Source organism: Daucus carota, chromosome 3, assembly GCF_001625215.2.
Source record: "Daucus carota subsp. sativus chromosome 3, DH1 v3.0, whole genome shotgun sequence".
Classification (NCBI taxonomy): domain Eukaryota; kingdom Viridiplantae; phylum Streptophyta; class Magnoliopsida; order Apiales; family Apiaceae; genus Daucus; species Daucus carota.
Genome location: NC_030383.2, coordinates 1599603 through 1623088, shown reverse-complemented (window position 1 = coordinate 1623088; position 23486 = coordinate 1599603). Strand labels below are relative to the sequence as shown.

General features: G+C 35.0%; 5 protein-coding genes across 6 annotated transcripts; 2 read left to right on the top strand and 3 right to left on the bottom strand.

Moving 5' to 3' along the window:
• The first annotated feature begins 3333 nt into the window (after positions 1-3333).
• On the top strand, positions 3334-5552 carry LOC108214823 (uncharacterized). Of its 2 annotated transcripts, XM_017387032.2 has the most exons (8): positions 3334-3472; positions 3632-3778; positions 3915-3968; positions 4064-4195; positions 4299-4407; positions 4495-4536; positions 4624-4680; positions 4769-5552. In XM_017387032.2, exons 2-8 carry the CDS (start codon positions 3636-3638, stop codon positions 5405-5407), a joined length of 1176 nt encoding a protein of 391 aa, XP_017242521.2. In that variant the 5' UTR covers positions 3334-3472; positions 3632-3635; the 3' UTR covers positions 5408-5552. The 2 variants fall into 2 exon arrangements, with proteins under 2 accessions (XP_017242521.2, XP_063945922.1); XM_064089852.1 differs by lacking the exon at positions 3334-3472 and having other exon boundaries at positions 3508-3778.
• Positions 5553-6213: 661 nt separating this feature from the next.
• LOC108214496 (low-temperature-induced cysteine proteinase) lies at positions 6214-10650 on the bottom strand. The gene is made up of 5 exons (XM_017386507.2): positions 10123-10650; positions 7826-8061; positions 7553-7693; positions 6744-7193; positions 6214-6610 (listed from the first exon to the last, which is right to left on the bottom strand). The coding sequence occupies exons 1-5, from the start codon at positions 10583-10585 to the stop codon at positions 6515-6517; spliced, it is 1386 nt and encodes a 461-aa protein (XP_017241996.1). The 5' UTR covers positions 10586-10650; the 3' UTR covers positions 6214-6514.
• Positions 10651-13114: 2464 nt separating this feature from the next.
• Positions 13115-15048, bottom strand: LOC108214915 (nuatigenin 3-beta-glucosyltransferase). Its single transcript, XM_017387158.2, has one exon. The coding sequence runs from the start codon at positions 14688-14690 to the stop codon at positions 13242-13244; it is 1449 nt and encodes a 482-aa protein (XP_017242647.1). The 5' UTR covers positions 14691-15048; the 3' UTR covers positions 13115-13241.
• Positions 15049-17578: 2530 nt separating this feature from the next.
• LOC108214916 (nuatigenin 3-beta-glucosyltransferase) lies at positions 17579-19791 on the bottom strand. The gene has a single exon (XM_017387159.2). It carries the CDS (start codon positions 19229-19231, stop codon positions 17798-17800), a length of 1434 nt encoding a protein of 477 aa, XP_017242648.1. The 5' UTR covers positions 19232-19791; the 3' UTR covers positions 17579-17797.
• Positions 19792-22473: 2682 nt separating this feature from the next.
• LOC108213173 (ethylene-responsive transcription factor RAP2-1) lies at positions 22474-23121 on the top strand. Its single transcript, XM_017384941.2, has one exon. It carries the CDS (start codon positions 22602-22604, stop codon positions 23013-23015), a length of 414 nt encoding a protein of 137 aa, XP_017240430.1. The 5' UTR covers positions 22474-22601; the 3' UTR covers positions 23016-23121.
• The last annotated feature ends 365 nt before the right edge of the window (positions 23122-23486 follow it).

Here is a 23486-nt window from a genome sequence, read left to right as displayed (position 1 = left end):
TGGAATTTGAAGGATTTGTTTTTGCATTTGACTAAGTCTGCAATTTTACCTTTATATGCTTGCAAGTCGACTTTCTTGACTTCGTTTTATCTGTGTTTCTGTTTACGCGGTATACAAACCTAACGATCCATGTTCCAGGAAATTTTGCTTTAGGATTCAAGAGCTGATCTTTGTTGGTGTTTGTTTATGTCTGCTTAACCTCAGCAAAACTTCTAGGCTGAATTTAGTTACTGGCATTTGCAAATGGTGACCTGCTGTTTTTCCGGGTAGGATGATGTTTTGCTATTGATATGGAGTAGACAAAAAACAGATTGATAAAATGGCCTAGAGACAAGTCTTTATGTTAGCTATCTATGTCTTTATGTTAGCTGAACTTTCATGTTAAGGATGGTTTCTAAGACTTCAGATTCTGGATTAAAATCCGGAATTTCAAATGAATTCAATGTTGCTACTCTGTAGTATAACATAATTCTAGTTTTATTTTCAGAGCACATCTTCCCTTAATTTTCATCACATTTTTTCGATACAGTGCTTTCTGTTTACAAGTTCCAGACGACAATGTGAACTAGTATATTGTAACAAATTTTTATTTTTTTTCAATTACTGCTGATGAGGTATTATTTATGTCATGCAAAGCGTGTTTCTGCAAACATAAGAATAAGTCCTAGTTCATTGTGGGTAAAATTTGTTTCTGAACTATCAGTGTGTAGATATAATCAAGAAAAAAATGGTTAGATAGACAAGCAGATCATTTTCGGATTGGAAGATGTATGTGCTTTTTACATAACTACTTAGATTGGGTTCGATGTGTACTTTCTACTTCACCTTTTTGTTGAAGCTAGTTCCATTGCAGGTAAAAAAATTAGTTCAATTGAGCAAATTATCTGTCAGGTAATCAAAGAATTAAGTATATGTTACAAATTTCTTGATGGAAAGACTTTTATGCAGATTAAAGGTTACTTCCTGATAATTTTGTGTCATGTTCAAAGATACTGGAGAACATAGTAAGGAGGCACTGGTCCATTTTGTTATGTCTGTAAGTTAACCTCAGCTCATACGTATTTTTAATCGCGGTGAAGGTTATAAAGGGAGGAGTATGGTCCATATCATACAATCAAGTTATAGAGTCGATGATTATGCTTGTAAGCACTAAAGATGCCAATAATAAGGCCTCTTCCTGGACTGCTAAGGCTATTTCAGTTCAGTGAACCCCCAACTATCATGAAGCAGTTTATCACTTTGTTCGATCGATAAACCAGTCATAAAACAATTGTCAACTAGGCCCTCAAAAACTTTGATAAAGAGAAAATTAGAACCAGTTTATGAGTAAACCTTCATAATTCATAAACTGTTTTGAGCCAACCAGAGGGCAACAAAATGAAAAAAAGGCGGGCCTTGATGACTGACTGCGCTTTGGTTTTCAGGCAATATCTGGTGATAACAGAAGTGTAGTGGCTTCAGGCAAGATCTTGATCAGACTTATTCTTCTCGTGAGTGCCAAAATTTAGTACAAGATTTTCAGATATTTGTGAATCCAAACTAAATAATCACTATTAGACTATCTGTGTAATTTATCTACAATTTCTATATCATAATCACAGGTTTAAATATTCCATTTCTTCTAACTTCTGTGAGGCCGTCCATTGCTTTTTCATACAATCACCAATTGCTGGCATTTAAATTTATACAATTTCCAGTAAACAAGAAGTAGCCTTGTACTTATAAAATAACATGTCACTGTCTTATGTTCCGACATATATATCTACTGGCTGGCATTTGTCCTGGAAATATTGATCCTCGGCTTTACAGAAGGCTTAGATTGGAAAGACGTGGAGTTGTGTGAGTTCTTAATCACGCGGGTGCACACACACGAGACATGATTATATCATCTCTGGGTCCGGGGACTTGGCGTGAGTAATGAAATGACAGAAGGTAGGTCAAAATTAAATGTGGACAAGCATGGATGAGATGTGGTCATATTATCTATGGAGCTGGGCTATGTATACATAGTTGTCATGAAATGTGTCAATATGGAGTTGTTACTTGGTAGTAAAGAGATGTATAAGGATATCCTAAGAGATAAGGGTATGAAGAGGAAGGCACATTATTGAAGAGAAAAGAGGGCCTATGTAGTGGATGTTTAGGCCTTTTGTCTCAGCATCTCATAGTAAGTACTTGTCACATCCCTTTAGTTGCCTCTGCGTTAGGGTTCGTATTTACTGACCTGAGGCTTTCATGCTAGTTTCCTCTAATCCCCTTGCAAATTTATTACCATCATCTCTTTTTTTCGCTAAGTTATTTATGACCATCTTTGCGCTAGTTGCAACATTATTTGTGTTTTGTTATTCTGCGACGAGGGTTTCAAAATAGAATGAATTTGTGTGGGTGGGGGAGAAATAATGCAGATGAAGTCGAAAGCCAAAAGGTGAGTGGGAAACCTCATTTTAAAAGTCTAGGATATGCATGATACACCCCCACCCCCATAAAAAGCCTAAATTTATTGTGACAGAAAGGACCACCAATTTCTTAATGTGACTTCAACTGTGACCTGACCTGAGGTTTCTGGTTAAAATTTGAATGATTTGTTCTTTCTTTTCCAGTGACTCGTAAAATGCCTATGTAGAATCCTCGATGAACAATGGTGAAAGAATGCTACATCTTATAGAACTAGCACAGCCCTGAAACATACCAATTACCTTGCCAATATGATTCGATGTTTGACTCTGTAGGTTGATCCTCTTTTGTTATATTTGTTGTGGAGAATACTTTTAATGTCGACTGAGAATCTGTCTGTTTGATCCTATAAGTATTAAGTACTAATGTTCCCTAATACCAGTAGTGTGTGTTTGTGTGTCCTAATTATGTCAGTGAAGATCTTCCAAATCCTTTCGGGTCATAGTGGCAAAGATTTTGAAATTAATTATTGGGGCAGAGAACAGAAGCATGGCACAGGATGTGAGGTCATAATCTTACAGTGTTTGCCTTCTGGTGTAGATCAAGACCTCAAATTTGGACCACTGCAAGCTAGCCTCCGTGAATGACTGATACAACTTGCAGTAACACTTCTTACCATTTACAGATTACACTAGAACTTCAATCTGCGATAATCTTAGATGCTTCATAAATATCAAAAAGTGAAAATTTCCTAGGAATATCCTTTTGACTGAAACTGCTTCAAAGCTCTTTCCCCATGTTAATCCGTATTTTACCTCTACTACTTCCATGGTAAATTTCACCTGTATCGTTCTAATGGTAGTTTAAAAATAAGAAAATTACTTATTGAATTAAAAAAAATGTTCTCTTGGTAGTTCTGAGGTTACTTATTCTCTGATTTTTTTTTCCTGGGCTTTTCCTGCCTAGACTATTTTCTCCAATAATTTTTATCTGGTTTAAGCCAAATATTATTGTTCTCTTTAGAAACTTTCACTCACAAGTGTTTATGATCACACTCTTGTAGGTACCACCATACCAGGTACCTCTTCCTCTTGTTTCTTTGCCCTTTACCATTTAATTCTAATGATGATGACTGAAACAAATTTAATTAGACTCCCTCCAGGCATTTCGTATATATACATATCTACATATCCTTATCTCTAAATTTGTCCTTCCTCTCTTCTTTTCTTCTCTATAGGACAATGGAAGGTGGACTTCCCATGCTCAACTGTCTTTTACAACAGACACTAAGAAGCCTTTGTTCATTTAATTCAGATTCTTATTCTTCTAGATGGGTTTATGCAGTCTTCTGGAGAATCTTGCCTCGAAATTATCCTCCTCCAGAGTAAGCAACTTTCCATGTCCTTTGAAGCAAGACACTCTTTCGTCTCATGGTTCCTTTAGAGTCCTCGTAAATATGGAAGAATATTGATCTAAATGCAAATTTAGATGATTACTTATAGTATGAATTGTTCATGCAGGTGGGATCATGGAGATGGTTCACTTGAACGCGCCAAGGGAAACAAAAGGAATTGGTATAGTACAAGGCCAAATACTCATTTTAAAGTTTTGTGAAAATGATTTGTTCAGACTACATGAATTGCATTTTAAGATAAAATTTTTGTTTCAGGATTCTTGTTTGGGAAGATGGTTTCTGCGATTTTTCTGAATGTGAAAGGGCTGGTAATGGATATCTGGATGGTAGGTTTGGAGCTGATGTTTACTTCAAAATGTCTCATGAAGTCTACAACTATGGAGAAGGGTATGATTCTTTTACAGTTCAAGCTTTATTACTACTATCAGTCTGGAACTCTATCATCTACTGGTGAAAGTTGCCATTTGATCTTTTCTTTACTTGCATGCAGTTTGATTGGAAAGGTTGCTGCAGATAACAGTCACAAATGGGTATTTAATGATTCTCCAAATGTGAATGATCCTAGTTTTACATCGTCGTGGAATGTTTCCCTTGATCTTGTAAGCCTTACAAAAAGGATTTTCAGGTCTCCTCTCTTTTATGCTGTTTTCGTTTCTAACCAGTTAAATATTTATCAATTTTCGCAGCAACCAAGAGCATGGGATCTTCAGTTCAATACTGGAATTCAGGTATTTAGGATTAAGAATCACTTACTCATACTTGATTGAAGTTGATAATTCATATTTTTAAGAATTTGAAATTCTTTATTGTTCTAGACAATTGCAGTCATATCTGTCAGAGAAGGTATAATTCAACTGGGATCATTAGACAAGGTAAATGCTTATCTGATTGTCTCCATTTTACGTCTGTAATATATGTTGACACTCTCTCACAGTCTACTCATGATTTTAATTTATACAGATTGTCGAAGATCTCAATCTTGTCATAAGCATACAACGAAAATTCAGCTACATTCAGAGCATACCAGGCATATATGCCATGCAAAGGCCATACCTACCAATTAAACATCCGTACACCTTCAAGCCTAACAATCCACATATAGTGACTGAATCAAATGAAGCAGAATTCTGTATCAAAGAGAAGCACTATTTAAGTAGAATGAAAATGTTGCAGTATGAAAGGCAACATGATCAGTCTTCTAACAACTCTACATACTTGAGCTATATCAGTCCACCTAATGGCACTGTTCGATCATCACCACCCCTTTGGTCGATCCCACCTCTCTTGCCTTCCAGTTCCTGCAATTTCAGAGCTCTTTCATCAAAGTTACCTTCCATTTCACCTTTATACAATGCCACTGCAGGATTAGAATATAAAAGCAATGGTGATAATAATGCAAGCCAGAATGTCAGATTTGATGAATGTGGTAGGCCTACTGAAGTTCGAAGCTGTCTGAAAGTGGAGCCATCTTATGCTATGGATCAGATGGCTGCTCATCAAGAGACTACCAATTTCTTAAACCATAATCTGCAATTAACAGACGTTATCGCAGCAGAATCAGGGTTTATAGGACCTACAAGTGCATCTAAAGTACCCTGAATCTTAATTAATCAGTGAAATTCGACTGCATTTATTGGCTTCTACCAGCTTGGTATGTTGGCTGGTGGCCCAACAAATTTATGTTCTGATGTACAAACCTGTATTCATACAATAATATGATCAATAAATTCTGTTGTACTATAATGACCATTTTTAGAGGCTTTTAAAGCCAAAAATATTTCTGTTTGATCCATCTAAACAATACTGCAACAAGTTGGCAATGTTGTCATCTTCAAACTACAAGTAGCATCAGGCATCACCATCAAAATTATTGCATATAATGGCCACCCTGACAGCGATATCGATGAAAATATCAAAAATCTGCAGCTAACTCTTCTCTGATTCATTATTAACATGAACTTAGCAATGATGTTATGTTGATCATGACTGAATTTAAAGGACAAAGTAAAAGTGGTAGGATCAGGTTGAAAGCAGACAGCACCAAGAAACAGAATGGATGGTCCCCTGATACAATTGTTTTTTTTGCTTTATTTATTTTGTTAATGTTTTGGTCATGTTTCTCAAAAAGATGCATTTTGAGTTGTATGAAATGAGTTGTGGTAGATGTCATGGGAGATGCCCTTATTGTTAAAAAAGTGTCCACTAATTTCTTGCCCACTTTTAGTGATGAGTGTAGTGTGGATCTCAAATTGGTATTGCAGAAAAATATAAAAAATTCTCAAATGATAAATCCTCAATAAATCCTAAATTAGTAACTGAATCGATTAGTTCCGGTTCCTGATTTCTGACATGGTAAATCTCCTCTACCTTATATTAGAAATAAACATGTAGATTTTCATCATACATAGTTCAATACCAAACCTGTATTTATTTACTATATAAATTAGTTCAGGACTGCCATGAATTGCTAGTGCAGGCTGCAGAAATTAAAACATATTTACTTTACAGGATTAATAATAAGTTTCAAATGTAATACTGAAAATCAAACATCATACTGTACAAATCTCGAACTGAGTATCCAATTATTGACCCTCGGTTCCTAATGTTCATACCGGAACCTCACTAACTCTGCTGTTGTGATTTTGTCTCTGCTGTATGCTCCAGTTTTCCCAGAAAACATTACTCGAGGGCCCTTCGTGGTTCTTCTTAAGCAGTAACCTTCTTTCCTTTGCTTCCGTGTTGCCAGTTTGGAGTTGCAAGAATGCGCTGGATTGCCTTTACTCCCAATGGATTGTTATTACTCTGTAGCACAGCAAGAAAAGAAAGAATCTTGATCAAACACACTATTTTTTTTTTAAAATAGCAGTAATTATGGTATTTCATAAATCGATGAAACATGATTTTGACTAAAAGATAAATAAATAGTTCTTATTACCATCGAGCAGGTTCCTGCACGGACATTGCAGACTGGGTAATCATGAGGACAGCAACTGTAACCATCATCACAACAGGAAGCCCCCTCGAGAGGGCAACAACCCCAGGCAAAGCAGTAGCCGTAATACTCATACATGCAGCAGCAGGTGGTACTCATCGGACAAGTATAGTATTCATCACAAACACTTTCAGGTGTCTTAGGTGTTGGAGGAGATGGACCAGGGTTTGGAGGGTTCACGCCAGTCTTCACAGGGTAAGATGGTTCAATAGCAATTCCACATATGCCTGTCTTTGAGGAAATTCCGCGTTCCATCCTCAGATAACCGTTCTCTCCCCAATCTGCACCCCATGAGTTCCTCACAATCCAGTAATCTTTACCATTTTCTGTACCATATCCAACCACCACCACACCATGGTCCAGTGCTATCCCACATTTCCCCGTAAATATACCCTAAAAACATAAATTTGAAAAAAAAAACTTCAGAACCCAAAATCATGCACTGTCATCTGTATCAGAATCTAATCTACATCTCACGAATCCACAATCAATTAAAGAACAGACCTATGTACTGTGATTCTCATGTAGAGCCCGAAAGCTTTAACAAAATTCAACTTGCTATGCTTAATAGACTTTATATACCATAACCTATACTAGAAGCTTCAATTAGCTCAATAAGCTGATTCAAAAGCTATGAGGAATTAATCTGATTTCAGTGCTATAAGCTATTTGTTTGCATCAGAAATATTTTAAAGAAAGACTAAAAGATTTAAGGTATAATTCAAAACTGCATCACAAGTACAAGTCATTACCGAATCATAGAACTGGAAATCTCTGCCACTAGCTTCAATAGCAACACTGATAGGCTGGTTTGCTGCGGCCTTCTTCAATGCCAACTCATCATACGCAGGAACATCTTCATAAGAATCAATAGTCACAACTTTTGCATTTTTCTACACAAGTAAAAAACAAAAACAATCAATTCAAAAAAAGTGCAAATCTCCATAAGTTGTAGCAAGTTTGTTCAATAAGGTCTACTTCTACTTCTTTGAAATTCGGATAAATGAACAAAAATTTATACGTACCCTGTACTGATCACACTTTCCATCACGACCAGTGTAAGGATAATCAACATCCGTGTCAATGCCGCCATTGTTGATAATGAATTCAAAAGCGTAGTCCATGAGACCTCCATTACAACCTTCATTGTATGATCTGTCACAGTCCACCAATTCTTGTTCTGATAGTGTTATCAGCTTCCCTGTGGCTATCTGGTTTATTCCTTCAACTGCACTTATTGTCGAAAAGGCCCAGCAACTCCCTAATTCATTTCAAATCAGCTAGTTAATCCCATTTCTTATAGAGATCACTTTTTTCAGACAGATAGAAATTCTAAAGATTCTTTTAATAATCGGGAAAAAAAAAAAAAACATTACAAGAGATTATTTGAAATGAGTCAACCACAGTCAACTACCAAAAACTCTAGCCCCTTTTTGATGAAAATTCCATCAGACCTGAGACCACTTTACAATCAGGGGCGGATCTGGATTCGACATCTTAGGAGGCACTCAGCAAATTTTCGAATAAACACTTATATATTTTTAAATTTTGAGGACACTTCTATAATTTTGAAAATTTTAAAATGATTTAAAAATGTAAAAAAAAAATTAGGGGGACACGTGTCCCCCTGGATCCGGCCCTAACTACGATCATGATTAATGGCACACTGGGGCCCGCGATCATGCAGCAGCCTAAATGTTGGACTATGAACATGGACAACTGAATATGATACGCACAGAAACTAGTTAACAGCAAACTGCAAGCACAGTGACTTCATGCATGACGATCAATCATTGTACTATAATTTTCTCTTTTAAAACAGATAAATTCAAAAACATACTGTAATATCTTATATTAATTGCAAATCTTTTTTTAAAACACAATAACTTCATATTAAATTTGTTTTAGATGAACCAAAACGTATTTATCCCACAAAATATTTTTCTGGTCATCTGATAATATCATAACTCGAAAACACACAATCCTAAACAAGGTTGTAAAAATCAAGAATCTCGTAACCTATCGATTCAGGATTTATAGTAGATTTATCAGAGATTAATGGATAAAATTTATTTTACCAAATTAATCGGGATTTTTGGAATAATGTCTTGAAGTCATAAATCTGATTAAAATATTAATATCATAAAAAGGTGATGTATGTTATTATGGGAAACCCAAGTAGCACAGCAGCCGTGGGATGAAAGAATACTCATGGAGCTGGTTACAAGTAGAAGATTCAGATCGCCGATGAATCTGGCCGAAATGATGGCGATATTAACTTTATATTACCCAAATTAATAATTTGAAATTAAATAAAATATAATATATTCTCCATGTGACAACTTACCTTATTACAAGGTCCACCATACATATAAAGATCCAAATATATACATGACAGCTCAACTCCATTATTACATTGCAAGCCCCACCACCATGTTTAAACAATTCAACCCCTTTATCTTCTTCGTTTAAGAATAATTCCTAACTTTTAGCAAGCAGAGTTATATTAAGTTAATTTTTATTTTATTAAATATTAAGTTTAATAAAAAATAAAATAGGTATACCCTTTTGAAGTTTAATTAAACTTATTAAATTAATTTAATATCTAGACAGAAAATAAAAATATATATATATATAGAGAGAGAGAGACGGATACTCTATCCGTTAGATTTAGAAAACAAATTATTATTAGAAAACAGATCAAAATTCAATTACATAATTATTTATCAATTAAAGTTTAAACCTTATTTCTAATTCAGTAAGTCGAGAAATCAAATTTTATAAAATGGATTCGCAACTTATCTCTAGCAAGATACACGACCAAAGATTGACGAGTAAAAAACGGACAAGTGGCAATGGTACTAGAAGACAATTACAAGTACTATACCAAAGTCTCGACCAGTGGACCTAGTAAAATGCTTTACTGAAACAGTAGTGCTTTGTTATTATCATCACTTTTGCATATCAATTTCAAATTTTAATTATGCTTAAATTTTTTTTTTTTGAAATAATTGTGCTTAATTTATATGCAACAGCTATTTTGCTTAATTATAAATAAACTATACAAAACATATATGCAATTTTTCCAACACGTTACAAAAACTAAACAAATAATAATCGAGGTGAACGATAATCGAATTCTTAGAAATCAACACCACGACATAGATGACAATAAACAAAAAAAATAAAGATGATTAATTTATCAACTTTCTATATAAAATAAATCTATAGTCCTACTTAATGAGCAAAGTTAATTAAATTTTAATCAATAATTTAACTCATATAATTGACCATAATTAATTAGCAATAAATAATTACTCACCACAGCTCCCTTGATCCTTAACGGTAGCAACGGCGCCGGACTCTCTCCAGTCGACGGACTCCGGCAAGCTCTCACCGGAAAGTGTAGCATACCTCCCACTCTTCGCACTCACTTTCTTCCTCAAATCCTTACTTTTGATCCCCGTATACTTTGACCTATACTCCTCATTAGTCAAGTCAGCGAACTTATTTAGCCCTAGCTTAAATCCCCGGTCCTCGACGAGGTTCTGCTCGTCGATGTACCGGAGATTATTTTTAAATATTTGGAACCTTTTTTCTTTTTCGCCTAGGGCGTTATATGACTTGCCGTGTGTCACAAGCCACGACTCGAAAAGAGTCGTGGCTTCGTCGTCGGTTTTGAAACCGACGGCGTGGGTTTCGTCGTAGGTGATTATGGACATGTCGGTGGCGGCGGCGACGGTGAGGAGGAGGAGGAGGAGGAGGGGGAGTGTGAGAGTCTTCATGGTGGTTTTGGAGATGAGAAGGTGAAATGGTGTGGGCTAAAGGTGGAATGAAAGGTGTGCTTTTAAAGCCAAAAGAGGGAATCTATTATTCTATTTCTTTGTATAATTATTAACGTTTTTCTCGATTTTATGTACTTCAAAATTTCTAAAATATAAGAAAATTCATATTTGTTATTTAAATATTCTATTTTACCCACTTTCTAAATTAATTCACACTAATTTGTATATTTTTGTTGATCATTTTTGTCAAGCTCAATGTAAAGAATGGGATATGATAGAGAAAATACTTTAAAATCTCGTGAATTTTGATGGAATTTTAAAAAGTATAAATACGTTGAACAATTCCATAAAATCCATCATTTTATTAATTTCATAAAATTCAATAAGCATTTGAATATAATCAGATTTTTAAATATAATTTAAAGTCATGGTTGAATATCACGAGATTTTGTAAAATAATTTAAAATCTTAATTGAATATCCCAATTTTCAAGATTCTAATACGTTTTTTAAAAATCCGAGTCAAACATCTGTGATTTCATGACTGAATTTTTTTTTTTTTAAACCTCAGTTGAAATATTGAATACACCCCATTAATTTTTTATTGATGAGTTCATTTCTTTATGAAATTACCTAAAACGATAACTTTTGACAAAATACGTGGTGAGAAATTTAATTTGCATATCGCAATATGTAAACAGATATCTTATTTTTAAAGTTCTTAAATGAATTGTTTCTTCTAATAGAATGGATTGTCGGAATGAAAATATTCAGGAAGAAATCATGAGTTCCACCACTTAATTATTTTAATTATATTTCAAAAGATATTATTTTTATTATAGAAAAAATAAGATCTGTTTTTTCGTAAAAAATTCTGTATACCTTTTTATAAAGATTAATTAATAATCTCATGAGCAGTATGTTTTAATAATATCTCCTGTTTATTCAAAAGATTCATTAAACTAAATACATTGTATTAGTTGATGACTTTTTGCTAATTACGATCTTTATGATACGTCGTAACAACGAATCTATCTCCAAGTCTTGTGATTTTTCGTTCGGTAAGATATTTTATTAGATTGCGTAAGACAGTATATTTGTTTGATCTATGACTTGTTGGGTTGCGATAAGAGATGTATTTTATTAGGCAAACATTTGGTCATTGTTTAGAGGAGAAAAAAAAGAGTGCAAACAGGAATCTTGCGATTATTGGTTGTTGTCTGATGTAAAGGAATAAAGTATAAGTTGGTGGTGGGGTTGGGATTTCGCAAAGTCTGCTAATTGATCGGTAAAAACAAAGAAATGGAGGAAATTAGATGGTGAAGCACTTGATAAGTGTCTGGTACTCTTCTGGCTGTTCAATTTATGTGATATTTTGATCGATAAATCGAGGTGTGCTAGGTATTCAGATCCTACCGAAAAATGAAAGATTTCCGGAGCCGTTTGACGAACTTAAAAAAGGTGGTTTATTATTTAAAGTAAAAAAATGGATTATAAACGAGAAGTTAATTTAAACTTATAAATTATCAGAAGTGTTTGGATATTGTGATCTAGAAGTTAAGAATTTTTATCGGAAGAAGTTGTAATCTAAAATAAAAACTTGCTTTCCTCACTTTTTTTTGAGCTCTTAAGCCTTAGTATAAGTGTTTCTATTGATGTGCCAAACAGTCTCAATTAAACCGAAACTCTTCTATGTAGAAAAAGCCTAGAAGTTAGCTAGCCAAACACCCACTTTATTTTTTTTCATTTTTGTGTTATTTTAGACATAAGTTCGTGATTTCTCCCACTTTATTTTTTTTTCATTTTTGTGTTATTTTAGACATAAATTCGTGATTTCTCGACTTTTTTCTAATATTCCATTCCAATATTTTGGATCGTTAACCAGAGGTGGGGATCTCATTTTAAGAAAACTCGTAATTCATTCTAGAGAGTATATAGTTTTTTTTATTAATATGCGTCCTTAAAATATTAATTTATTTATAAATGTTCATAATTTACTCTATTAAATTTAAAATATAGAATATTAGTCTTTCAAAGTTATTTTTATAAAAAATATATTAAGATAAATAATTCGATTGATAAAAAATGACGAGGATATAGTCGTCGTAAAATGGTGATCAGGTGAATGTGATCGGTAAATCGATCATAATCTCATTTTGTCCACGCACATGCAGCTTGGAAGTAACGTCTTCTAATCTACCATTGACTTTTAAGCTTACTTAAATTACTTCTTTAATTGACGTTCCAGATGCATGCTTATTTTACACAGGTACGTTTTTTATTTTTTAAAAGCGCATTGTTTGGTATTTATTGTCCGTTAAACTTAAACTCCTCTCAAATACTCACTCTTTTCACCCCATATGCCAAAAATCTTATTGTCCTCAAAACAGTTGTTTACAAGCTGAGTATGTTTGTAAACTCAATAAACCATCTCAAACTCCTGAAAACGCGTGTCGATAAGCTAAACGTCAAATATTTGAAAACAGAGGTGTAAACTATCGGAGCATTGCCAAAAAACTGTTTGTGAAGATTAAAAACCAACAGTGCCCCATAGGCATCTTATTCAAGATATTATTTAAATTCAGATCATAGATTTAAGTGCATTACACCAGTACCCAACAAATGATCAATAATCTAAAGAAGCCCCCATAAGCATCCTATGTTATCATTGTTGCCTTAATCTCTTCAATCAGACTAGTTAATTGATTAAATGATGACCCTCCTTCCATGACTGCACCTCTAGCCTTGACTCCAATCTCCTTTGCTCGTCGTCTGATCATCGCGGACTCATCAGAACCATCCATTAATCTTGACAATGCATTCTGAATCATTTCTCTTCCCAGCAGAGGACTCTTGATTTCAAACCCTGAGTTCCAGACCTCAGCACCTACTCTTACACCAACCTTAAGAAGCTCAACAAGCTTTTCATTGTAAAAATGCTCTGCAAATAAAGGCCATGTCACAAGTGGCACTCCAGCCACAACTGCTTCCAACACTGAGTTCCAGCCGCAGTGAGTCAGGAACCCTCCTGTCGATGGATGATCCAGGATTTTCACCTGGGGAACCCAGTCTCGGACTATCAACCCCTTGTTATTTTTCAAAATTCTTTCTTCGAACCCTGAAGGCAACCACGTTTCTTGATTTTCTTGATTTTCAATCATTTTGCGGACTACCCAAATGAACTGAGTGTTGGAGGCCTCGAGGGCTAATGCGATCTCAGTAAGCTGAGCATCAGAGAATCTGACCATACTTCCAAAACATATGAAGACAACAGATTCAGACTTTTGTGAATCTAACCAACTCAAACAAAAGTGTTGCTCAGATGGAGAGCCACTAGATCTTTCAGTTTCAGCCTTTTTGAAGAACTGAAAAATGGGACCAATGTGCCAGAACTTACTTTTCTTGATTTCACCATAATGATCTGCATAAGCAGGCTCAAGCTCATAAAAAGTGTGATGAACCAAACCATAGCTCTTCTGCTCAGACTCTTTAATTGCTTTGATCAATTCACCATACCTTGTTTTAATCTTAACATGCTCTTGCAGCTGACATCTTTTCATCTCAATCTTTTCAGGAAGATTTGGAACCAAGAAACTCTCTGTTTCGGACTCAACACTATCATGAGGCGCATAAATACCAAGACTATGTGTAACACAATGATACAAGAAGCTTGATGGATAAAACATAAGCCTTGGTATCCCGAGCTCACTAGCAAGATCAGCTGTCCAAGGATAAAACATATCAGAAAAAATGCAATTAGGCGAAAGCTTCCTGATCAAATCTTCCATAGGCTTTCTGAGTAGCATGATCCCATAAAAGACCTTACTGGACATTTCACTGGATGTTATGGCATTGAAATTCTCTATTCCTTCAGGCAAACCAACTTCTCTTGAAGGGAAATTGAGCTCGTGGACCGCGATGTGATGGCCTGATTCGAGGCCTTGTTCAATGGAGGACCGAAACAGGAGAGCATTGTGTGGAGTGGTTATTATGGTCACGGTGACACCACGGGCTGCAAAGAGCCTCCCCATGTCAACCAGGGGGATCATGTGGCTTGGAGTGAGGTATGGCAGGAATAAAACATGAAAATTTTCTGGAATTTCCATCAGAGCCTCAAGAACCTTGGTTGTTTAGTATGACTCTTAGTATAATGTTAACCTGGGGAGGGAAGATTTGAGACAATTGATCTTGGAAATCTTAACTTATTGTGGTGAACACGAGAGTGAGTGAAGTATACTGATAAATATTTTAATGCGGTAGGTACACCAGATGTTACCGTTTGAATAAAAATATTTTTACTCACAGAAAATCATACCAGCACTCTCTGGTGTCGACTCTGTGCTCTGTGCCCGACTCGTATATTATTAAGTAACTGATCCATCTAAAATACTGTGACGAGGGAGGAATGCTTATCAGGATCATATATTTTTCCGCATGGATCTCTGCTTGATGCGAGAGTGTTGTGCCTTCGGATTGGATTCTACTGCACAAATGAAAAGGTATGAGCCAAGCCACTGTCCGTGACTACTAAATAAAAATATGAACTAAATTTTCACAAGGGGGAAGAGCTGCTGGAAAAAATAGTGCATAGGTTAATGTGTAAGAATCTGTTGTTCTTGTGGACGGCATTCCTGACCAGTGATTAATTAATTTCGGTGACAAAACCAAGGGATTGAACTTATGTATCGTCCCTATGTACTTGTTTCTGGTTGTTTAGTAAGGAGAGATGCAAGACAATAGGTACTTAAAATGGAAGTCTGGATCAACTATCAAGTAGCATACGTAAATCTGCTCTGCAATGGACATGTTTGGCTGCACAAACGTAATTTATGACTTAAGTGATTTATGTGATAAGTTTGGAACTTAAAATATTTGTTCAGGTAATTTTGATATATTAATGATTTACGGGTTATTAAAAATATAATAAAAATAATAAAAATAATTTATAAGTAAATCATGATTTAAATGTAGTTTTTATCAGAAAAAATTCAAAAAAAGTTAAATCATCGAAAAAAGTATCTCAAATTAACTTCTGACTTTAATTAAGCTTATTTCTAACTTTAAGTCTACTTCTAATTTATTACACAAATCGACATTTTCGAAAGAGTTTTGAATCCGACTTTAATCAAGGACAACACATGGATAGTTCAATGTGCTCATTGGCGTGTTCGAAAGAGTTTTGAACCCGACTTTAATTAAGGACAAAGAGAATCTGTATCTATTATGAGCAAATTAATTCTAATTAAAATGACATTAACCCCCTCCAAACCTGAAAAGTGAACCTCTCATCTCATAATTTTGATTCCAATTAAACTGAAAGTAATACCCTTTCGAGCCTGTAAACCTCTCTCGTCTAGCTCAAACCAACGACTACTATCTTTTCTTCGTCTCTCCCATTTGTCTGTCTCAATTGAAATTATGCGATCATCCATCGGTTGCTTCCATCTGTCCTCTGCTAGTTGTGTTTTCCTTTTTCCACTCAACTCGCCGACCCAGTTCTTACCCAGGCAGTTGCTGGCTGCTCTAATGACGATAGTGCCGGAGGTAGTACCCTTTAGTATTTCCAAGAAAACCCATTAATTATATATCTTGTATTTGTATGTTTGTGTTTGTGTGCGTGTGGGTTGATCAAATATTCACATTGCGGTAATTTCTTGCTTAGGGGTGTTGATTTTTCGATATTAGGTTCTTGTGATTGCGTTAAATAAGAAGGGGATGTTGTGATGTTTGAGTGTTTTACTTGTGAGTTGTTTAACTGTTTGTGCTTGCAGAAACAGCAGCAAGAGATACATTGGAACAAGTTATGAGCGAGGCCTTTCGGAAATCAGGATCGAAGAAATCAGTTGTTCGAGCTGTTTGTTTAGGTGTATCTGGTGTCAATCATCCGCACAATCAGGCAAGGATATTGAATTGGTTGAGGTTGGTTCTAGTTAAGTGTCGAGCTGTCTATACAAAGTTTATGTCTATATCTAGCTTCTTCACTGCAGTTGGGATTGTAAAATGAATTGAGTTGTGCCTGAATATCACAGAGCTTGACGTCAATTAATCAAGACATTGCTGGGCTCAAGTTTTATTCGAAATTGAAAAATGTTTTTTCCCAAAAATATATAGTTTTAAAGTTCCGATTCTTGAAGATCAGTTTTTAGTTTTTAACAAATTTTATCGAGTTCATCTCAATATAAGCTCGATTATCATGTTTGTGAATACTTAATGTAGTTTCACAAGCCAGAGGTCACTGTATGCTTTCATATATTAAATTCTTTCTAGGTTTGTTATTGTTCCCTAACATCTATTAGGTTGGTCACAAGTTCAAATAACCAAACTACTCCATGTTCAAGTCCGGATCATTTGTAGGTTGGAGCTTGACTATAGTTTGTTTGATTTTTGAATAGACCACAAACAAGTTTTTATCAAATCATTAAGTCCAGAAAGAACTAAACTCCTTACAGCCTTAAGTCTAATGATTACATGACATAATTAAATTGCCTTTTTGAAAGGACGGCAATATAATAAGATAATGGAGCTACTTAAAGATTTAAGATGTAACATGGTTGCAAGATGTGCTTTGTTAAAGAAGTACCAAATCATATTATTTCTTAGTTTCATCCAGGTTACTTGTACTAATCTTGCAATGTCTAATTGTCCAGTTTATCGCTGTAGGTTCCAGGCAAATATGGCTGCATACCAGAACCTGATAACAAAATCAATGTATGACAAACAGCTTGATAGTGGAAAGGGCAGTCTTCTTCACCTATGTGATGATGTGGTTCAGCAGGAAGTGAGTTTGTTTTTGGCCTTCTTCAGCTGTGTAGTTCTACTCTGTCATCTAAATATCAACCTTTTGATAAGTTTTCTTTATTAGATTTTTAAACATTAAATAAAGTATATCTTAAATATATATAACAAAAAACTTTTCAATTGAACGGGGCGTGTTTTCCTCTCTAGTTTACTAATAAACAAATTCCACAATGACCAAAGATTGTGCAATGATTGGTGAACATGAAAATTTTGTTAATTAAATATAAGTTAAGAGCTACTATTAATCGCTCTTACAAGTAAGGAGATAGAAGAAGTTCTTGGAGTTTTAAAGAGCCTATAAGAGTCTGTTGGAGCTTGATTTTGAGCCATGCTCTTTAATTTTTGACTTAAGAGCTTATTTGAAGAGCCTATTGGAGATGCTCTAAGCATCCTATGTTATCTTTGTTGCCTTAATCTAACTAAAAGCATTAATCTCTTCAATTAGACCCGATAATTGATTAAATGATGACCCTCCCTCCATGACTGCCCCTCTAGCCTGGACTCCAATCTCCTTTGCTCGCCGTCTGATCATCGCAGACTCTTCAGAACCATCCATTAATCTTGACAATGCATTCTGTATCATGTCTCTTCCCAGAAGAGGACTCTTGATTTCAAATCCTGAGTTCCAAACATCAGCACCTACTCTTACACCAACCTTAAGAAGCTCAACAAGCTTCTCATTGTAAAATTGCTCAGCAAATAAAGGCCATGTCACAAGTGGCACTCCAGCCACAACTGCTTCCAAAACTGAGTTCCAGCCGCAGTGAGTCAGGAACCCTCCTGTAGATGGATGATCCAGAATTTTCACCTGTGGAACCCAGTCTCGGACTATCAAACCCTTGTTATTTTTCAAAATTCTTTCTTCAAACCCTGAAGGCAACCATGTTTCTTGATTTTCAACAATCTTGCGAACTACCCAAATGAACCGAGTGTTGGAGGCTTCGAGGGCTAATGCGATTTCAGTAAGCTGAGCATCAGAAAATCTGACCATACTTCCGAAACATATGAAGACAACGGATTCAGGCTTTTGTGTATCTAGCCAACTTAAACAGAAGTGTTGCTCAGATGAAGAGTCACTAGATCTTTCAGCTTCAGCCGTTTTGAAGAACTGAAATATAGGACCAATGTGCCAGAACTTACTTTTCTTGATTTCACTGTAATGATCTGCATAAGCAGGCTCAAGCTCATAAAAAGTGTCATGAACCATGCCATAGCTCTTCTGCTCAGACTCTTTAATTGCTTTGATCAATTCACCATACCTTGTTTTAGTCTTAACATGTTCTTGCAGCTGACATCTTTTCATCTCGATCTTGTCAGGAAGATTCGGAACCAAGAAACTCTCTGTTTCAGACTCAACACAATCATGAGGTGCATACAGAGCAAGACTATGTGTAACACAATGATACAAGAAGCTTGATGGATAAAACATGAGCCTTGGTATTCCAAGCTCACTAGCAACATCAGTTGTCCAAGGATAAAACATATCCGAAAAGATGCAATTAGGCGAAAGCTTCCTGATCAAATCTTCCATAGGCTTTCGGAGTAGCATAATTCCATAAAAGACTTTGCTGGTCATTTCACTGGATGTTATGGCATTGAAATTCTCTATTCCTTCAGGCAATCCAACTTCTTTCGATGGGAAGTTGAGCTCATGGACCGCGATCTGATGGCCTGATTCGAGGCCTTGTTCAATGGAGGACCGAAACAGGAGAGCATTGTGTGGAGTGGTTATTATGGTCACGGTGACACCACGGGCTGCGAAGAGCCTTCCCATGTCAACCAGGGGGACCATGTGGCTAGGAGTGAAGTATGGCAGAAATAGAACATGAAAATTTTCTGGAATTTCCATCAGAGCCTCAAAAACTTTGGTTGTTTTGTATGAAATTTATAATGGTAAAAGGGAAGATTTGAGACCATTGATTTTGGAAATCTGCACTTATTATGGTGAAAAAGAGAGTACGTGAAGGTACTGATGAATTTTATTGCAGTAGGTACACCAACAAGTTCCTCAATCGTTGGTGACAATTTGAAGATGTTACCGTTTGAACAGAAATATTTGTACTCCCAAGAAATCATACCGGCACTCTCTAGTCTCAAGCCTGTGCTGCCCGAGTCGTATGTGAGACTGTTGTTCTTGTGAAACGGAATTCATGACCAGTGATCGATTATTTTCGGTGACAAACCAAGGGATTGAACTTATTTATTTATAGTCCCTATGCACTTGTTATATGTGGGGCTAGGTTCAAATTTTGAGACTAAATAGTCACAAAAGCCGAATGCACCAGTTCATTTCTTGTCGTTTAACCTGCACTTGTCCAAACGAGGCTGTGTGCGGGGCAGGGCTAGGCAGGTCATGATAATATTATGCTATTGCGGAGTTAGATTCGTCTGGCTAATAATAGTAGGGATTTTCTATGGTGTGTCCAAGAGCACACAATAGTTCCTTAACTCCAATAAAAATAGCTCACTCTGATTGGTGGATGAATAATAAATGCTAATAGCCTCCTACATTCACATCAACTCGACCAATCAAAAGAGGTCATTTTTATAAAATTTAGTGTTTATTGTGTGCTTTTAGGCACACATTAGAAAGACCGATAATAGTATTAGAGCGAGATTATATAATCTGTATCAATTTCATGACGTATTTCAGAAATGATTTAGAAATAGACGTATGAATTAACCTGGATGGGTTTCAAGGATGAGGCAAATGAGCCTTCCGACTTAGACATAAGGGAGGCAAATAATCATATGTACTTTCGGCATGAATTTTAAGGCCTGATAAGTGAAGTGTGAAGAGGGAGATAGAGAAGTATATAATTATAATATAAGTTGATAATAACTTCAATATCATGAGACTTTTTTTAAAAATCTTATAATAAAACCGAGCGGGATATATCTGAAACGGGTATATATCAAGCCCAGCAATAAAACCGAGTGAGACATAAGGGAGGCAAATAACCAGATGTACTTCCGGTATGAACTTTAAGGTGTGATATGTGATATGTGAAGAGGAAGATTGTTGGGAATTATCCCATTGTAGGAAAAGTAGATATATTATTAACTTCAATAATACGAGACTTTTTGAAAATATCTAAAACTAAGCGGGATATGCCTCAAAAGAATTTTAAAAATTATAAATAACTCTTGAGTTAAAAAATATACAATTTAATTTCACAAATCATCTTCCTCTGCCTTACAAATTCATCATTACACATGCAAGCACGACGAGCAAATTTTGAAAAATATTATAGACCCTGAAAATCGTCTTATAATAATGAAACTCAATATAGAAATTTTACAAAAATGGATGGAATAAGCGCACCAAGCATGTCTTATCCAAACACCTTTCATTTTTTGTCGAAAGGAATAGTAATTTTAACTTAATATAGCAATTATTTAGCTTGCACAAAAACATAATATGAATAAAATATTATATATTCATCAATAATTCAGTCGACTTTGCGTAAGATACGTAAATTCATCAACGTCCCCGACTTTGACATGTCATACCCCACCTAACACGTGCACTACAAACAAAACTATATAGGAGCCGCAATTCTATTATTACAAGTCAATAAGCAATTTTCCTGAGATTTACTTTCAAGACGCAAATGAATAACTCACATATATTTTGTAAACATATAAATTTGTTGGTCGAGGCTAAGATAATTATTTGTGATTTAAATAATGGCGATGATATTGTGAGAATAGTTAATTTGTGACAAAACAAGAATAGTTGTTCAGCATTTTTAAAAATTCAGAACAATTATTTTATAAATATTTTATATATTGTATTATTAACAGAATAATACAATATATCAAACTAACTTAATAATAATAATAATAATAATAATAATAATAATAACTAATTTTTTTCATAAACACATGTAAATAAATTTATTGACGAATTATATTTTAATCTATCACAAATTTAAGAAAAGAATCTAAGATTGCGTTGTCGGACCAACTTATATTTGATAATAGATTTGAGATAGTGGAGGAAAGTAGCCTGTATAACAGTGTTTATGTTATTTTAGAACGGAGATACCGGAAAAAAGTAGTTGTTGGAATGATGTTTATATTATCAAAAGTTACTATTTAATGTATAGAAATGATAAGACATCTCGAAAAAGAAACTATATAGAAATGAATGGAACGGAGGGAGGGAGTAAATTTTTATAAACACATGTAAATAAATTTATCGACGAATCATATTTTAATCCATCACAAATTTAAGAAAAGAATCTAAGATCGCGTTGTCGGTCGTCGGCCGATAAATGTTGGAGTTATCTTGAAGAGAAGCTCAACGTGGCGGCTGTGTATCACAAAACAGAGTAGCAGCCAAGTAAGAAACTCCAAATGCGTGCTGTCAATAAATTCTTAATAAAGTTTCTTCATTAGTTGTCCATACCAATCTAATCTTGTTTCTCGTTATTTCCTATTTTTATGTTCTCACTCGAACCCCTTCAACTCCAAAACTCCATGTCGACTACATATTTGTCTCTTTACCGGTCATCCATCTTTTCGGGTTCGGAGTATTGATAAATAATAATATATTTCATCATATTTATTATATATAGGTTAAATTGAAAATAAATTTTAAAGATAATTTTTTTAAAATGAATTAGTTTTTTACTTGTAGTTGATGATGTAATATTATTAAAAATTTAATTCTAAAATATTTAACATTTTTTCCGCAACTTAGTCTTAAGATATATAAAGATTTTTTAGCTTATATCGTGTAAGGGGCGCGAGCCCACATGAATAAACCATAATTTTTTAAAAAATATTGTAATTATTAATATCTAACTACTTAATTTTCGTGATCAGATATGATGCAATAATTATTGACGGGATTTATATCATATAATACGATGTCGATATGTGTTATAATTAAGTAGTGTTTTAAAAATGCCTCATTAATTTTGTAAAAGAATTAAAATTTATCGATTATACTCTGACTTCACTAAACATTTCCGATTTTTTTCAAAAGAATCTTTAATAAATCTCCCGCAAAATTCTGACTCAGTTTCGATTCCGAATTTTACGAGGCTTATAACTAGTTTATGCTGCACACAGCCTATATAAATGCAACTAGCTTTGCGAGAAGCGCTTCTTGAAACTCCTAGCTAGTTTATAAGTTCTCCATCCCTTATTTTTCTCCGGTGCTCCCAAGTCCCAAGTGTCGAATATTTTTCCAAAATTAATTTTGTGCGATGGAGAAAAGAAAGCCAAGGGCGCAAAAGCAAGACAAGCCCAACCCTTACAGAGGTATAAGGATGAGAAAATGGGGGAAATGGGTGGCTGAGATCAGAGAGCCGAACAAACGGTCTCGAATCTGGCTTGGTTCCTACTCTTCCCCGGTGGCTGCAGCCCGTGCCTACGACACCGCGGTGTTCTACCTCCGCGGCCCATCAGCACGGCTTAATTTTCCCGATATCTTGGCTGATCATCGAGATGAAGGCTACAGTCATCATCAGGAGCTGTCTGCGGCTTTTATTAGACAGAAAGCTACTGAAGTTGGCGCTAGGGTTGATGCCCTTGAATTATCCGCGGATAAATCTTCTAGGACCTTCCTGAAGCCGGATTTGAATGAGTTTCCGAGCCCTGAATCTTCTGATGATATGTGAGAAATCATGAAATTTAGTGAAGAATTCTACACATGCACACACAAATCATGTGTAAGTTGTACAAGTATATTTATGCTGCTGTAATGATATTTGTGTTATTTGTTCATTAATTGAGTAGCTTAGAGCCTGCAGGCTTCTGGTATACAATTTACTCCCTCCGTCCGGCAAAAAGTATACAATTAGGATAGAGGATCAACAATTCTTGTAAAATATAGTTCTATAAATTATCATAATTTTTTCCGAATAAAATTTTAATGTCTAATATTTTTTAACAATAAGTTAAAAACCTACTCCCTCCGTCTCAATAAGTTCTATAAAAAAACTCCCTCAATCTCATTTTATATGACCTCCTTTCCTTTTTCGGATGTCTCAAAAAAATGTACCATCTACTTATAGCATACATTTAAGATTATTACAAGTACACATTCATATATAATACACTTATTTTAGCACACACTATCTCATTTTTAT

Bases quoted from the DNA above. Each gene is read 5' to 3' on its own strand.
- LOC108214823 (XM_017387032.2), top strand. From the start codon at position 3,636: ATGGAAGGTGGACTTCCCATGCTCAACTGTCTTTTACAACAGACACTA. The intron at 4,196-4,298 runs GTATGATTCTTT...ACTTGCATGCAG, and splicing joins GTCTACAACTATGGAGAAGG to TTTGATTGGAAAGGTTGCTG. The intron at 4,681-4,768 runs GTAAATGCTTAT...TAATTTATACAG, and splicing joins AACTGGGATCATTAGACAAG to ATTGTCGAAGATCTCAATCT.
- LOC108214496 (XM_017386507.2), bottom strand. From the start codon at position 10,585: ATGAAGACTCTCACACTCCCCCTCCTCCTCCTCCTCCTCCTCACCGTC. The intron at 7,194-7,552 runs GTAATGACTTGT...TTATGTTTTTAG, and splicing joins ATTTCCAGTTCTATGATTCG to GGTATATTTACGGGGAAATG. The intron at 6,611-6,743 runs GTAATAAGAACT...GCTGTGCTACAG, and splicing joins GTGCAGGAACCTGCTCGATG to AGTAATAACAATCCATTGGG.
- LOC108214915 (XM_017387158.2), bottom strand. From the start codon at position 14,690: ATGGAAATTCCAGAAAATTTTCATGTTTTATTCCTGCCATACCTCACT.
- LOC108214916 (XM_017387159.2), bottom strand. From the start codon at position 19,231: ATGGAAATTCCAGAAAATTTTCATGTTCTATTTCTGCCATACTTCACT.
- LOC108213173 (XM_017384941.2), top strand. From the start codon at position 22,602: ATGGAGAAAAGAAAGCCAAGGGCGCAAAAGCAAGACAAGCCCAACCCT.